The 15524-nt window shown below is 38.9% G+C and overlaps 1 protein-coding gene across 1 annotated transcript in view; it reads left to right on the top strand.

Moving 5' to 3' along the window:
- Positions 1–15524, top strand: part of HIBADH (3-hydroxyisobutyrate dehydrogenase) — a 128825-nt gene that overhangs the window by 22541 nt on the left and 90760 nt on the right. Inside the window, exon 4 of the mRNA XM_030550847.1 lies at positions 3491–3612. Within this exon, the coding sequence (XP_030406707.1) occupies positions 3491–3612 (122 nt within the window). The remainder of the gene's footprint in view (positions 1–3490; positions 3613–15524) is intronic.

The following is a 15524-nucleotide window of genomic DNA, read 5'->3' as shown; positions in this document are numbered from 1 at the left end:
GGGAATTCCCCAGAACACGCCGGAATGGAACAGTGAGCATGAGCTGGTGGCTGTATCCCAGGAGTCATCCCAAACTCCACCCAGGAGTCATCGTTGTTTGCCCCCTTGCACAATATTCTGCATCTGTTTTCCCCTCCCCCCGCCCCTTCTGAGGGTGAGGGGGAATGGAAGGACAAGGAAATGGGTCCACAGACAGTAATGTTTGGGAATTTGATCTTTTTGTTGTTCATTTGTAATGCCTGTTAATATTGTAGTTTTGTGCTCCATGTATCTCTTTAAATAAAAGTTTCTGTTCACTTCACTTGTGTGTGCACTTGGTTTTCTGAGTATGGGATATTTCCCACACGTTTGGGATGGGTCAGTGGGACTCGCAGCACAACTGAGAGTTCTGTAACTGTGGTGCCACAGAAATGCAATTCATTCTCCATCTCTTTTTCCCCTAGCTGCTTTTTTTTTAAAGAAAAGCAGGGTTCGTGACAGTGAGCTAAGCTGTGAAATAACTGTTGCTGTCCAAAGCACCAGAATGGAAAACTGAAAACAGAAGAGAAGTTAACTGAAATGTCTTTACGCTTTTGTTGATAACTTGAGTGATAATACAAACAGAAGAAACCAAACTAAATTAACACTGAAGATATGACACTGAGCTGTGTTTTTATGACTCATCCTGCCTCACCACCTGCACCCGGGGTGTACTCATTCGTAAGAGCGAAGTGCTGGAAGCACAGCTTCAGAAAACATTGTGAAGAAGAAATGTGGGAAGCCCTCCCCCCAAAACCTTACATAACATCAGTTATTTAAGAATGATTAAGTGCTCTCCATAAAGCATGCAGTTTCTTGGTCAGCCATCTTTGGTGTTTCAAATAGTTTTGGATCCATTCCATCCAGTAACTGGTACTGCACTGCATGAACATTTGTCCTGCCAGCAGGAGCAGAACCACATCATCGTACACTTGCTCCATGCCTTCCATGCAGTTTGGCAGAGGTGAGAGGGAACTGCCATTGCCAAAAGTGTGACGGTGCCATACCATACCAGCAATTCGCAACAAGGTGGTTCCCAGAGTGTTTCCTGTTATGCACAAGACTCTGGGTTACAGATCCTGAAGTGGTAGCACTAACATTGTTTACCACAAAGGGACATTGTGGATGTGGGTATATGCCTGTCACAGTTTATACCCTGGCCAAGCGTAGTGTGTGTGGACACTCAGTGTGGGTACAGAGTGGATTACTGCACTAGGCAAGGAGGAGGAGAAACCATGGGGAAGCACTCTTTACCCAAACCAGAGAGAGGAGGGGGAGCTCCCCTCTGTGTTCAGCAGAGGAGTGGGACATTTTTCTCCCTGCATTCTATTGCCTTAATCACTGGCAAGATGGAAGGACAGACTAGGTCCTTGAAGGAATCTGTAGATTAGAACCTTTGGAGAAGAGTAGTTGCCCCATGGTTTGGGACCTGTTCAGGTAAAACCTGATGAGTTTACAGCATGGCTCTCTCCACAGTGGCTGCCTTCCGTGGGTGGATCAGTAGCACTTAATCATGTATCAAAGGCAGCCAGTAGTCTAAGAGTACTCTAACAGTGAGTTCAAGCTGTAGGGAACCTAGAATCCTGAAAGCAGTTAAACGCTGCTGGAATTTCCTTCTCTCCTGTTTCAAGATGTCGGTTGGATGTTTCACCCCAACCTGAAGATCTGCCTTCTCAATTCCTACACTCGATAAAGGAAAGCTAGAGACTAGCAGTAACTGCCAGATTGTGTGTTGGGTTTTTTTTGTATCATTTTTTTGATAATAGGTTGGACTTTGACCATTTTTAAGGATTCTTCACTCTTGTCAAGAAAGCATTGATCCCAAGAGCTTAAGAATGATCCTAGTCATACTCCAGAAGTTTCCATTTGCCAGAAGAGGTGTGGGTCTACATCAGTGGTTTGCAAACTTTTTTGTGAGCTGAGCCCTCCCCACTGAGTTACAATTTTTAGTTGTGTTTTCTCTGGGGCCAGGGCTCCTCTGTGTCATTGCTCCCCTCTGCCCCCCCCCCCCCGGAGTGTGCCCCACAGTTTGAAAACCTCTGGTCTATATTCGGTGTGGTGGCACAGACTTCCATCAGTCCCCTATTTGAGGGCTGCTTGTGAACCTGGAGGAAGGTAACCCAATCATATCTTCATAATTACTTAGCCTTTTGTTAGGCTGCATCCAATCTCCCCAGTCCGTTTCTTCTGTTAAGTAGGATGAGAACTTCATATGTTGGGTAATGTTTGAGTCTGGAATTGTAGTATGGGCTAGAAGTCAAAAATGTTTGTATCTGTATATCCAAGAGCAAAATTTAACCATTTATGTTAAACAACAAGATGTGTTTGTTTACTTGCAACAATGTTGCATTGATACAGAAATAACACATTGATACAGAAATACATTTAATTTTATTTGCACTGTACTCTAAATAGAAATTGGATGCAACATCATAGAATGGGTTTTTATTGCCTAATATATAGCTTTAAATTATCTTTTTTTTAATTGGAAGTATGTGCTGTGTGAGCTGAGTGTTATGGGTTGTTTGAGCAAGAATTGCATATGGGGTGGGGAGGAAGGAGGCAAAGAAGCAGTCTGAATTTGATTTTTGACCCCAATGTGGGTCGCTGCCATTTAAAGATATATTTTGTGTGTGATATCTACATTTTACTTTGTGTACATTTAAAGGTGCAATATGAAAAATGAACTTTTCCATGCTACATACATTTACCAGACCCCAGTAGGAAAAAAACCAACAACCCCACAACTTTTTTCCATGTTGCTTCACATTTCTCTTACCTATTTCAGTCTGCTGGATTTACAATTCGTAATTATAGTTTTTAGTTAGAGCAAGTTTGGGTGGGAAATAAAAGGAGGTTGCTACATTGAAAGGAATAGGTAATTGTCATCAGATACTTTTATATGAAAGAAATTGCTTATGGAAAAAAGGTCCGTTGTGTATGTAACTTTAAAAGTTTGAAGGGAGTTGCATCTATATACCTGTATACAATACTCTACCATTCATTGTATAAATGTATTTTAACTCTGCCACATATAGAACTATATATAATCTTGTTTGATAGAATTTGTACCTAAACAATGCAAGTCATCTTGATCCTTTGTGTTATAGCAGGGTTTAGGCAGAACATCCATTTTCTGTTCAGTTTCATAAGGGTTTTGTGTATCTGTTAGTCCATTTTAGGTGACTGGTTTTGGATTATCAAAACCAAACTTACAAATAAACAAAAAACCCCAAACAAACCCATAACTTTGTATAGTGAAGTTCAAGAGGAACAGGTTTATATGTTGGTACCTTAGCAGGTCTCACTCACTAGGATTTTAAGACTGTGATCTGAAAAGGATCGATGGCCACTTTTTTGCATGGAGTGCATTGGCTTTACTAGCCAGTGACAGGAGTCAGAGATGTCATCATGCAGTTTCTACTTAGCTACAAATATTTTATTTATTGATATTGTGTTTTTTTTTTTTTAGGAAAGTGAAGAAAGGTTCATTGTTAATAGACTCCAGTACTATTGACCCTACCGTTTCAAAAGAACTAGCTAAAGCAGTTGAAAAAATGGGAGCTGTTTTCATGGATGCCCCTGTTTCTGGTGGTAAGTCTCTTTGCTAAATATATAATCCTGTGTGTTGTACGAGACATTTCTTTCTTGGTGCATCCTATCCTCTCTCTTGCCTCCCCCCCCCCTTTTTTTTTCTTTCTTGTTATTGCTATGAACAACTTTGTGCCATATCCTGGCACAGTTGCTACCCCTTTTTGTTAATGTTTTCTTTTCCCCTCCTATCCTTTGTTTGTCCAGTTATATATTTTTCTTGGTTTTGTTAATTTTTTTTTATTGCTCTTGGGCTGCTTGCCTCCCTTAACACATGCACTGGCACATACAGTTGCTTCAGGGTATGGTGTTTGGCCCTCTCTAAAGGCTGAGGCATGTTACTTGTGCTCTCTTGGCTGAGAGGAGTTCTGCAGCAGCAGAGAAAGGTAGCTTGGGCATGTAGGCTTCTGCCTGATCTTGCAGCCTGGTACATTTCAAGTGTTTCCACAGCCAGCAGCATTAGAGTCTCCTGCAGCAATAGGGGGGAAGGCTGATGGCCTTCAAGAAGCTGCCTATGACTTTACCTAAAGCCTTAGCTGCACACTTTGCAGCAGTGGTTGTAGACTGGATCTGAACTCACAGAGCCTTCTCTCAGCACTCTGGTCCTTTCTTTTGCCCAAGTTTCCTAGGACAGCACTATTAGTAAGCAAACTATTTGCACACACACCCCCCCCCCCCCGCCAAACAAAAACCAAACCTGTTTGGGAAATATTAGCTTAAAGTTTAGAGCATCAGCTAAATGATTTAAAAATAAAAAGGCAGGACAATTTTTTAAAATGATTTTTCAAATGTTTTCAGTGTTTATGTAGAACATACTAAATGTATCCCATAATGGCTAACGGTGAGATGTAGCAAACTTTCTCCTGTCTCTGGTTTGGAAATGATTGGAATGTGTATATGTAATATTTGTATACTCTTGAAGTTGGAGACAGCTCTAGACCTTAGTATTGCATGTGTCAGGAGACACTTCTTAAAATATGCAAATCTTTTCCATTTTCTTGGGTAAAATTAGATGTAAAAAAAAAAAAAAAAAGTCTCACTAACGGATCATTATTAAAGCCTAATTCTTGTCTAAATTTTTTACAACCTGCAACATAGCAAAGGTGGTCTTGAAATTTTAAAACAAAAAATACCAGACAGTTTTATTGAACTATTTGGGACAATCATTCTTGGCCATCCAGAGTTTAATTGCAGTTCTACTCTAAAAATAACTCTGTAAATGGCATTGTGTGGTTTCATATTTATTATCTTTTACTGACTTCAGATAAAAACTTTCTCAGTTTACAAGTAAAAAGATGTTCCTTCTCCCTCTTCCTCGCCCCCCAACCTCTCCAAGCTGGCAGTCCTGCAAACTGGCCCTAGGAGCTGAAGTTCAAACTGGGTTCTTCTAATTTGTGTATCATGATGATGATAGAGAGTCTGCAAGGGCAAATTCTGATTCTAATCTGTGCAGTTTCATTCACTTCAAGAGCTAACTGAGGCTGAATTTGGCCAGGCAATTGAAGTTTGGGGGACAAGGTTTTTCTCTGTTTCTGTGAACAGAAGGTAGAAAAACTCCGAAGATACCAGCTGACAGGATGTGGAAGGAAAGGTTCTTACTCCACAGCCAAAATATCTGTTTCTGATTTGTAAAATTAAATTGTTAGCCTGGGAATAGATTCTACCATATTTTTTTCCTATAGCAGTGGTTCTCAACCTATTTACCATTATGGGCCGCATATGCAGCTCTCTTTGTGGTGTGGGCCGTATCCACACAATATATATACTACCTGTCTGGCCCTGAGGATGTCACATGGGCCGCAGCTGTGTGCTGACCGGGCCGTAGGCAGATTGAGAACCACTGAAACATAGTATGTCATATTTATCTATTTGGCAGCATTGAGACCTTTTATGTGGTTCCCTTTGTTACACCACTCCAGGTATAATTTCACAAATTGTTTGCCTGCTCGGATTGGTTATCTTCTGAAAGTGTTCCCTGTTCTCTTTCTACCCAGAACTCACTGAGTTAATTTATTTTAAAACATTCCCTTCGAACCATTGTATTGGCTGCTTTTTTGTTGCTTAGGAATATAAAATGGAGATTCGATTAAAGCAATAACAGACATAGTTGCCTTATCTGAATAAAATTCTCTCACTTAGTTTGTAATGCCAATAAAATGCAAAATATCATCAGCAACTTAGCATTTTGGGGGGAAGGGAAATCAATATTTAGCTTTCTAGTAGATAAAGATAACATTAACTGTACAAGAGATAACTTGTCCACTTTCATTTGGTTTAGTGCCAGTTGCAGGGTATGTTCTGTGTTAAGTGTCGCATTAGAAGAATTAAAAAGATAAAACATTCAGTAATAAAACATAACATTAAGCAGTAAGTCATAAAAGGATCTTTTATGTTTTGAAATGCAGTGGTGTGGGGGCTAGAGATGAACAATCATCCTTGTATCTGTACATTTACAGAGCATTGTTGACAGATGGTTACACTTGTGCCCAGAGTAATGCTGTTTCCTAATGGAAGTTAAATATTTGTCTGTTTTGTGAAAGCATATGTTTACATTCCAAATAATCTTTTGGAAATCATTTGGGCTGTAGAGCTCATGGAGAAAGTGCTGGCGTCCAGTGTATGAGGTTCATGGTTCCAAATGAAATGAATACATATGACCTCCAGTTTGCAACATTAATTTGACAATTTGCATTTTTTACTCTCTCTTATAAGGCTTATTTCAGGACAGACCTAGAATTCCATGGTATAATTACACCGTTTCTTGGTTGGTGTGAAATTGTCATGTTGTACACCAGTTATACACAGATCTCAGTGGTTCAGGAGCCACCTTGGCAATCAAAAGAGCCACAGTAGTGGTAATTCATTGTTTCATTTACTATAGTACTTTATATTGTAGTTGATACAATAATAATGATGATAATAATTGGGCAGTCAGTGTGTGTGAGATATAATATCGCTTCTCGGCTCTGAGCTAAGATGTGAAAAAATTATCTATATTAGAGAGAGAGAATTTGTGTACTATTCTCACTGCAGAATGACTCACAATTTTATTTTATTTTCAACTACAAGTGGTTAATGCAGGGGTCTCAAACATGTGGCTCGTGGGGTTATTTCCTGTGGCCTGCCAAGCTCCCTGTGACTCCCCTCGTCCCACCTAGAGTTATTTCCTGTGGGCTGCGTTGCTCCCTCTTTCCCACCCCCAGTGTGCCATGTCCCCACTCCTCTGCCTACCTCCAGGCACTTTCTGCTGCCAAACAGCTGTTTGGTAGCACTTTCCAGGAAGGAGGGGGGAGGAGCGGGGAGCCACGCACTCAGGGGAGGAGGCAGAGAAGAGGTGGGACAGGAGTAGGGATTTGGGGAAAGGGTTGGAAAGGGGGAAGAGTTGGGGTGGGGCCTTTGGGGAAGGGGTGGGAAGAGGCAGAGTAGGGATGGGGCTTCATGGAAGGGGGGCCCAGAATTGGGGGGCTTTTGTACCTTTATATGAAAAGGTGGCAGTGTTGCGGCTCTCAGGCCAATGTACTTGTCCTCATGTGGCCCTCCTGGTGATTCAAGTTTGAGATGCCTGGGTTAATGACATAATAAAAGCATCCTTATTGGTTAATAACTTAGAGTGGTTAATAATTAAAACACTGTGTGATTTAATATCTCGTGCTGCAAAGAGCCACAGGAGATGCATTAAAGAGCAAATTGCAGCTTGAGAGCTTCAGTCTGAGTATCACTGTTATATACACTTGTTGCCTAGATTCAGGAGTTTCTAATTGGAAATTAATACACAAACCCGCTACAGTGTTGTATTAACTAACTTTGGAAAATACTTCTCATTCCCACTGTTGCATTCAGATTTTAACTATTAATACTGTCTAGAGATGGCAATCACTTTACATTGGGGATTAGGATCGTTGGCAGGTCTATGTGAGAGAGTTTGTACCATCGTCAGCACTATATTGATGTGATTAAAAACAGGAGATTAGTTCTACTGCTTGCTCTTCGTGAATATAAATATTCCATGCCTAATGAGGATACAATGAAAACCAATAAATGTCTATTAAAATTAGACTAATAATAAATTGATCCTTTTTTTTGGTTGGATTCAGTTTTGGCTCAGCAAAAATTTTTGGTTTGGCAACTTTACAACAGCCTCCTATAAATACAAATTATCACACAAAGAAGCTTATATATGTAGCATATTAAAATTAACTTCCTTTGGAATCAGTGGGGCTTTGCGCAGGGTAGAATATCTCCTCATGAGTCAAGGAATAGATTTTGACACCCTAATAGGGATAAAATCCTGACCCCAATGACTTCAGTGGAGGCAAGATATAGTCTCGGGGTGTAATACTGATTTAACTCTAAGTAAATATTTTACTACAGTAAGCCACAGATAAACTCTTCTCCCATTGTGTCATATATATAAAGGAAAGTATTCAATGTATATCAGAAACAACAGAACAAAACCAAAATAGTTTGTTTTATGAAGTTACAGGATTCTGATTTGACTGTCATAGAACATTTTAGGCTTGCAGCTCACAGTAATACTTCTTTAATATATTGAATTTAGTATGTTTGCCTATTTTATGCTGTGTCTAAAATGACAGCTGATCTGTTCATGTAAAATTTTTTTTATAATTTTAAGAGCAATGTATGTTTCATTATCAGTGTTGTGAACCTTTACATTTAACTTTTGTCCTACAAGAATATAATTATTTTAAAGACTAGTGGAAAAAATCCAGGATACAATATCCATCAGCTCTTCTACTCAAAATACTTGGTATTGCAGTCTCTTAAAGATGGTATATAAAAACAAAATCTGTGAGCTTGTTTGGTTTTTAACTTCCCAGAGCTGTAGCAAAACTGTCTCCAGGAATATCTGAAGTATTGTCAGTCTGACTATGAGACTTTAATGGGTTTTCCTTCACCACATAATGCAGCCATGACATTTTTATGTGTCTTGTGAGACTCCGTGGAAGATGGTGGTCTGATGCTGCCTAAAAAGGGCTGTGATGTATAGAACAATTCTCGTGCTAACTTGGTGATTAAGGAGGGGGCAAACCACCCATATACTGGAACAGCTCATTGTGCATCTCCAGGCTGAAAATGGTCACACAAGGACAGAGTTCCTTTCTCCACAACCATCCCAAAATTGATGTTGTGGATTTCCCTTTTCTTTGCCTTCCACCAGCTTCTACTAACCATTAAACAATGTATGGTGCTCTTACTGCAGCACCTGAAATCTGAACTTTTTTACTTTATAATGCTTTTGCCAAATAGAAGAAGTTAATATTTATAGGGGATGGCATGATCATAGCATCCAAGGCAGCAGATTGGCATGGTCAAATCCAGACTAGCCATAATGTCAGCTGTAGAAAAGATCCAGTATGTATTTTTCCCAAGTGAAGCAAAGCTGATTGTACCATTGCAGTAACTGCTAAAAATTATGTGCTGTATCAGTGGATGCCAGAGCAGAGAGCCTTTGTGGTAGTGAGGTTAGCCCTACCCGAAGCAGCTATGCCTCAGTATAGCTGTCCAGTTCAGTAGTTGTGCAAGCTGTTGCCTTCATAAATGGCTTAGGGATATGCTTAATACAAGCAAACAGGCCAGCAGAGTATACTTCAAGAGGACTCAAAGCAGAACAAAATTATGCACAAGTTAAAAGAGAGATGTGTGCATACAATATGAAAGGTTCAGCAATATGTTTTGAACAACACTCCTGGTTCAATTTTTTGTTTCGTTAGACAAACTTCCAGAGATGTGATGATTTTTGTTTTCTAAAAACTAATAATTTTTTGAGTGCTTGTGCCCTATTTCTGATGCCACTGTCTACATATGGTCCTTTAAGCTCCATAATTTTTGGATTTGTCATTTCTGCTGTGAGAGAGACAGTACTCTTTGTTCTAGCATATGGAGAGGGGAGGCACTTCAGCTGTCTCCTCAGAGAGAGAGAGAGAGAGAGAGATGTTTGTTTTGTTTGTTTGTTGTAGAAACTAAGTAGGATCCTTGGAACAATACCCAGAAAATGGAACATCTTCAAAACTCCCCCCCCGCCCCCAGTCATGATCTCTAACCCTTCTACTCATTGGCAAGCCTATTATAAGATGATGCTCCTCTGCCCACTTCCACTTCTTGCACCACTGATATTTTTGGGTTTATGCCTTTTTATAACTCTCATGGACGTGCTCCAGCCCTCTTCACAAACCTTGCCCCTTATATAGTATAATCTGTACTGCTCCTGACATCGGGAAGAGCTTTCCCATCACTGTCTACTTCCTCTGCTCTCCCCTTTCCATTTCATGTCTTGTCCATTGTTTTCTTCCTTGACTGTACTGCTTGTTTTTCTCTCTCCCTATTTGTGTTAGTAGCTGAATTCTTTAATATAGTCTACATATATTGTTTTGCAATGCTGCTTTTGTCATTCAGACTACAGTATAGATCATTTTATGTGACTGTTTATATTAAAGATGGTATGCAAAACATTGTGATAGTATTCTGAAAGCCAAATGAGGTATTGATAATCAAAGAGGTAGGTGGTAATATAAAGGAGGTTTACAGGTGAATTGGGAGTGGAGCAGGCAGGCGTGAAGGAAGAAGAAATATTAGAATGAAAGTTGGGCCACTAAAATTGAGGGTTATAAATTATTTTAAAAGTTTCTGAATTACTGACTATTTCTGAAGTCTTTAACAAGAAGTAAGTGCAATCTGGACAACCAGAAAGTATTGAAAATCTTGGAAATCTAGCTATTTATAAAATGCAAGTTTTTGAACACATGAAAATATATAAACTTTCAGTATAAATATATCAACAGGCTTGGACAATATGCTGCAAAAGAATTTGGGTAACAAATTTACTCACCTGACTTTTGTTTTCTGGTTTTACATATTATAGAGTCAAAGACTTTAAGGTCAGAAGGGACCATTATGATCATCTAGTCTGACCTCCTGCACAATGCAGGCCACAGAATCTCATTCATCCACTCCTGTAATAAACCCCTTGTAGTAAGAGGAGGCCCTGGAGCATAAACCCTTGGTATCAGAGGCCTGGTCTGAGGCCTGAACTGAAGTAATGATCAAGACATTGCTAACATAAAGCAAAGTTAGGCTGTGAGCCAGAGGCAGGCCCTGTTCACAGACATTGGCAAGAGTGTATACACATGTAAGTACTAATAAGATGAACGTATGCCAGGATGGCACCCACACAGATAACAAGGAACAGGCAGACCCAGTCTAAAGACGACCATATAAAAGGACAATATGATGGATAAACAATACGAAAGAACAATGCAATGTATAAACAATATGCTGTTTAGACAATATGAAAGGACAATATGATGAATAGACAGTATGATGGATAGACTTATTTGTTAGAACCAATCCGCACCATGAGAGAGGCAACGCCGTAATGCATAGAAGAGATGTACCTCAGTGTGTTCAATGATGCAAAATTTGTTTGTACTTGTGTATAAGAACGCATCCCTGAGTGGATGTCTTTGTCTGGCCTAGGGGGCAGTGGAGAGTGCCACCACTGACTGAGCCAGTTGGAGAACTGGAGAGGTATTAGAAGACCGAGAATGGGTAAACAAAGTTTGAATCAATATGTTTAAAAAGGTGGGGTGGGGAGAGAAATAGGGATGGAGGGATTGATTTATTCAAGTTGAACATATAGTGTGGCTATAGTAGGAACTTTGTTTTTTGGCCAAGAAGTCACAGGTGTTCAGAGGGAAGTATTCATCTTCATATATTTGAAGGTGTAAATGATAAGGAGAGAAGAGAATCATTAGAATCATTTAGATGGTCCAGTGGGATAGAACTAGTAGTAATGGGCTGGAAATTTTTATATATATATATATAATTTTTTCTTAAAGAAAAATGTAGGCTGAATACACCAGGAAAAACTTCTTAACAATGTTCTTAATAGATTATGAAATGCTTTTCCAAGGAGGGATGGGAGATAGAAGCCAATCTTCTTGATATGCTTAAAAATAGACTGGGCAAAGCACTAGAAAGTATTCTGTAGGGAAAAATATTTAATGGGCAAGAGGATGGGTTACATGATCTAATAGCCCTTTTCCTATTTTCTACAATTCTATTGTGTTTTCACAAATGATGTTCAAAAACGGTTAAAGGAAAACTGTCCAGAGGGAAGTTCATGATCCCCACGTCACCCTTTGAAAAGAATAGGGGATAACCCTGGAATTATGCTCCATTTCTTTTCTCAATAAAACTGGTTCTAATGTGAGCTATTACTGAATTTCTAATGGCTGCTCTATTTGTCTGCAGTCGCTTTAATGCCAGTGTCTAACTCACCCCTTAGTGAAGTGCTTTGGGATACACAAAGTGAGAAAAAGGCTACAGAAATTCAAACTCTAGTCTATTGTAATAGAAAACCTTATTTCTTTTTAATTTATTCCCGTGATTGGCCTTTTATAAGTGCTTTAACTTTTAAGGGGATGCAGGTGGTGTAGGCTGGTGCCTCTGGAATGCAAAGGCTGCTGTGAAGCTATATACAATTGTTCGTTCTTTTTTATTTTTAAATGTTATGGGGAATTTTTTTTTAATGAAGCCTTTAGTTTAAAGAAAAGTATACTAGATTTTTCTGTTTCATCTAGCATACAAAAATAATGTAGTCAAAATCTTTCTCAAGTAAAAGCAATTACTGTGACTGAGAAAACCCATTAGATGTTTTCAAAGATGCTTCAAAAGAGACTTTAATTTAACATATGTATAACCACTTGTTCAACAAGACAATCTGCATTAACATTTTAAATTGCATTTGCAAACTTTGACCCTGATCCAGGAAGGTACTTAAGCATATGTCTGATTTTTAGACATGCAAGTAGTCCCATTGACATCCGTGAGACTATTGTACCTCAGTGCCTTGCTTCTTAAATACTCCAATCTTGTTAGCTCCTGTGCCTGTGTGCAGCCCCACTGAAATCTTATGCTATTTTAAAAAATAAATAAACTTTGAAGGTGCAGGGGTCCACCAGCACAAACATCTTGCAGAGTAGGGGCTTTGAAGCTCACTTCTGAAAATGTCACTTATTGATCTTTTAAATGGATTTAGTCAAGATCAATAGGTCTGAAACTGAACCTATTGTTGGGTCCTATCTGAATGATGTTTGCATTAGGATTCTTTCCATTTATTTCTTAAAACTATGAAGCTGGTTGGGCAAGGAAGGAGATTTTATTTTATATATTTAAAAATGCATCTGATTCCAAGAGACACTGCAAGAAGCCAATTTGTTTGAGACTACTAGCCCCATAATGGAGGGCACCTCTGTTTTTACTTTTCTCTTTTTAAGTGGGGCTTATAAAAAGGGAACATGTTCTAACAGAAGCTAAAAATCTTTATTTAAAAAAAAGAAGAAAAATAAATTGTGAAAGTAGTACAGTCTGCACTAATTATGTCAGTTTTTCATTGATTCAGCATCTTAGATCGTTCTCCTTGATCTTGGATTACCTGAAACTATGTGTGAGCTCTGGATTAACTTGATTAAATTTGTTCCTCTTCCAATCAGGTAGAAGTACCACTCCTTTGTATTAAATGAAAGTGCATAACCAAATGAAACTGCATAGCCCTGTACTGCTCATGAGATGTGAATATAAGACTTATGCCAAGGTTCGCACAGTCTGACAAGTAATGTTTGGTTTGGTGGACAGGAAGCATAGAGTTCACTGTAACACAGAGAATATGGAAGACTCATTTAACTCCATTCCTGGGTTAAAAGAGGATTATTGCGGTAACTAAGATTCCTCCATGCCAAGTATAATATAAAACTGAAATGAAAGCAAAATGGTTTGCTGCGTTAGAAGTTTGACCTGAGATCTTAACTCTTAACTGGGGAGGGAAAAAAAAACTTTGCATTTTTTACATTGCTTCATTAATCTTTGTAGTTCACTTAGCTTGGACGCTGAGTGTGGGATTTTATAAAGCACACCCAGCATTGGCTTAACTCTTCTCCTAAGACGAATAAAAGGGAATTTTACCATTGGCTTCAATGGAGCAGAGTTAGGCCAACATAGAGTGCTTTTGAAAACCATGCCCTAAAACTAGTATGTTTTGCTTCAAGTTTGTGTTTCTGTTTCTCAGCACAGTGCAGTTGTTTGGCTTTTCAGTACTCCAGGGGAATGTTAAAATAAAAATATCTCCACTGAAATGAAAAAAAAAAGTGGTGAAAACATTGTATAAAATTTTATTAAACCCTTTAGGTGTTTAAAAAATACTGATGTCAATTATTTGAGGATGGCCCTTTAAGTTGAGTAGAATGTCGGCAAACTTTTCTTTCTTTCTTCTGTTAATGTTTAGCTGCAATATTCTTGCCAATGAGATATCTGATGCTTAGTGTTGTGGGTTTTTTTTGTTTTTTTGTTTAAAAGATATGGCTTGCTGGATTCTGTACTTCGTTGTAAGACACTGGTTATTGGGTAACCACACAGTATGATGACTTGTGTGTTGTCAAAGATAACATGCATTCTTGCTGTCATATTGTCTTCAGTTTCTGTATACTTCCTCTGCTTCATGAAAAGCCACAGTTGTTGGGTATGTCTGGTCACACCCACCAATATGTTTGCAAACCCACAGATATTGAAGAATCCTTCTTTCGACTTTATCTTGTTCTGGCAATATTTTTGGATTGAGTGTACATGACATGTAAGTGGTTGGCAAGGTTGCACTATGACCTATGTTTTTATTTTTAAAAAATTAATTACATATCAGAAAGGAGTGGACATATAATTTGAAGCTTGGATTAATCTGAATGCATGAAGGGTTAGCTGTGTTAATTCATAAGGTTTACTGGTTTCTGAAAACTTGTGGTGAATAATGCAATGATTGCCTCCTATTACTAAAATTGCCAGTAGTCAAAAACACAAGTGATGATTTTGGAGACAACTGAGTGAAATACATTTGGAGTTTCCAAACAAGGCATTTGAGATGGAATACACTGGAAAAAATGTAGACTTTTCCAGGAGGAAAAAGTATTTTTCATACTAGCAACCGGTAAACCTTGTTAGATTAATATTTCAAATATTTCACAACAAATGAAACAAAAGCACCACCATCACCATAAAACCATCATCTGGCTAGACAACATGCATAAGAAATTTTGAGTAGAAACCAGCTTTTCGTGGAATTTAAATAGTGGTGGGGGGGAAGAGGGAGGAATTCAGAATCAAGCTAGTAATGGTTATGCTATTTACAACCTTAAGTGTGTCATGTTCCCCAGCAAAGGCATTTCTTGGCAGTTATTGTCACTTTTGTGATGACACACTACTTATTACGTCTTCTCTAAAAGATATACACACACCTCAAGTTAAGTAGAGTTCTGGCTACTGGAGAGAACCAAACTTTTAGTAAAAATTAGATAGTCTTTCTGTATCTCTAATGAATGAGGCATTCAAGAAAAAACACGATTATCACAGTAGACTCTTGCCAACTTGCACTGGTGACTGGGAGACTTACTGCTGGTAAATTAACACAAAACACAAAATCCTCAGCCTTTATTTTATCTGAAAATGTACACTGTTTATTTAAGATCAGATTGATTTGGACTCTACCTTGAATATGGGATGGTATGTTGCTTCAAGACCCCAGAAAAAAATTGTGACTCACTGAAAACTTCCTCTTCCCAGAAGCAAGAAGACAACATGGGAGGAGTAATTTATGTCACTTCCTCTTCAGAGTGCAGTTTCTCCTGCCCCTCTGGTGCTTTCCATGTGGCTGGCATGTAGAAAAATAGTGGCATGGCTCCACCATCTCCCTGTCATCTTGCTTGAGTGGGTATTGGGTGTGCAGTACCTGCCACTCCCACACCCCAGCTGCATTTTTGAATATGTTTACACTGCAGCTGGGACAGTGTTTCCCAGCTTGAGTAGACAGTCATGCGGTAGTTCTGCTTGAGTGAGCACTCTAGAAATAGCAG

This window comes from Gopherus evgoodei, chromosome 2 (assembly GCF_007399415.2).
Source record: "Gopherus evgoodei ecotype Sinaloan lineage chromosome 2, rGopEvg1_v1.p, whole genome shotgun sequence".
Taxonomy (NCBI): domain Eukaryota; kingdom Metazoa; phylum Chordata; order Testudines; family Testudinidae; genus Gopherus; species Gopherus evgoodei.
Note: the sequence above shows the minus strand (reverse complement) of the source record. Positions and strands in the feature narration are given on the sequence as shown.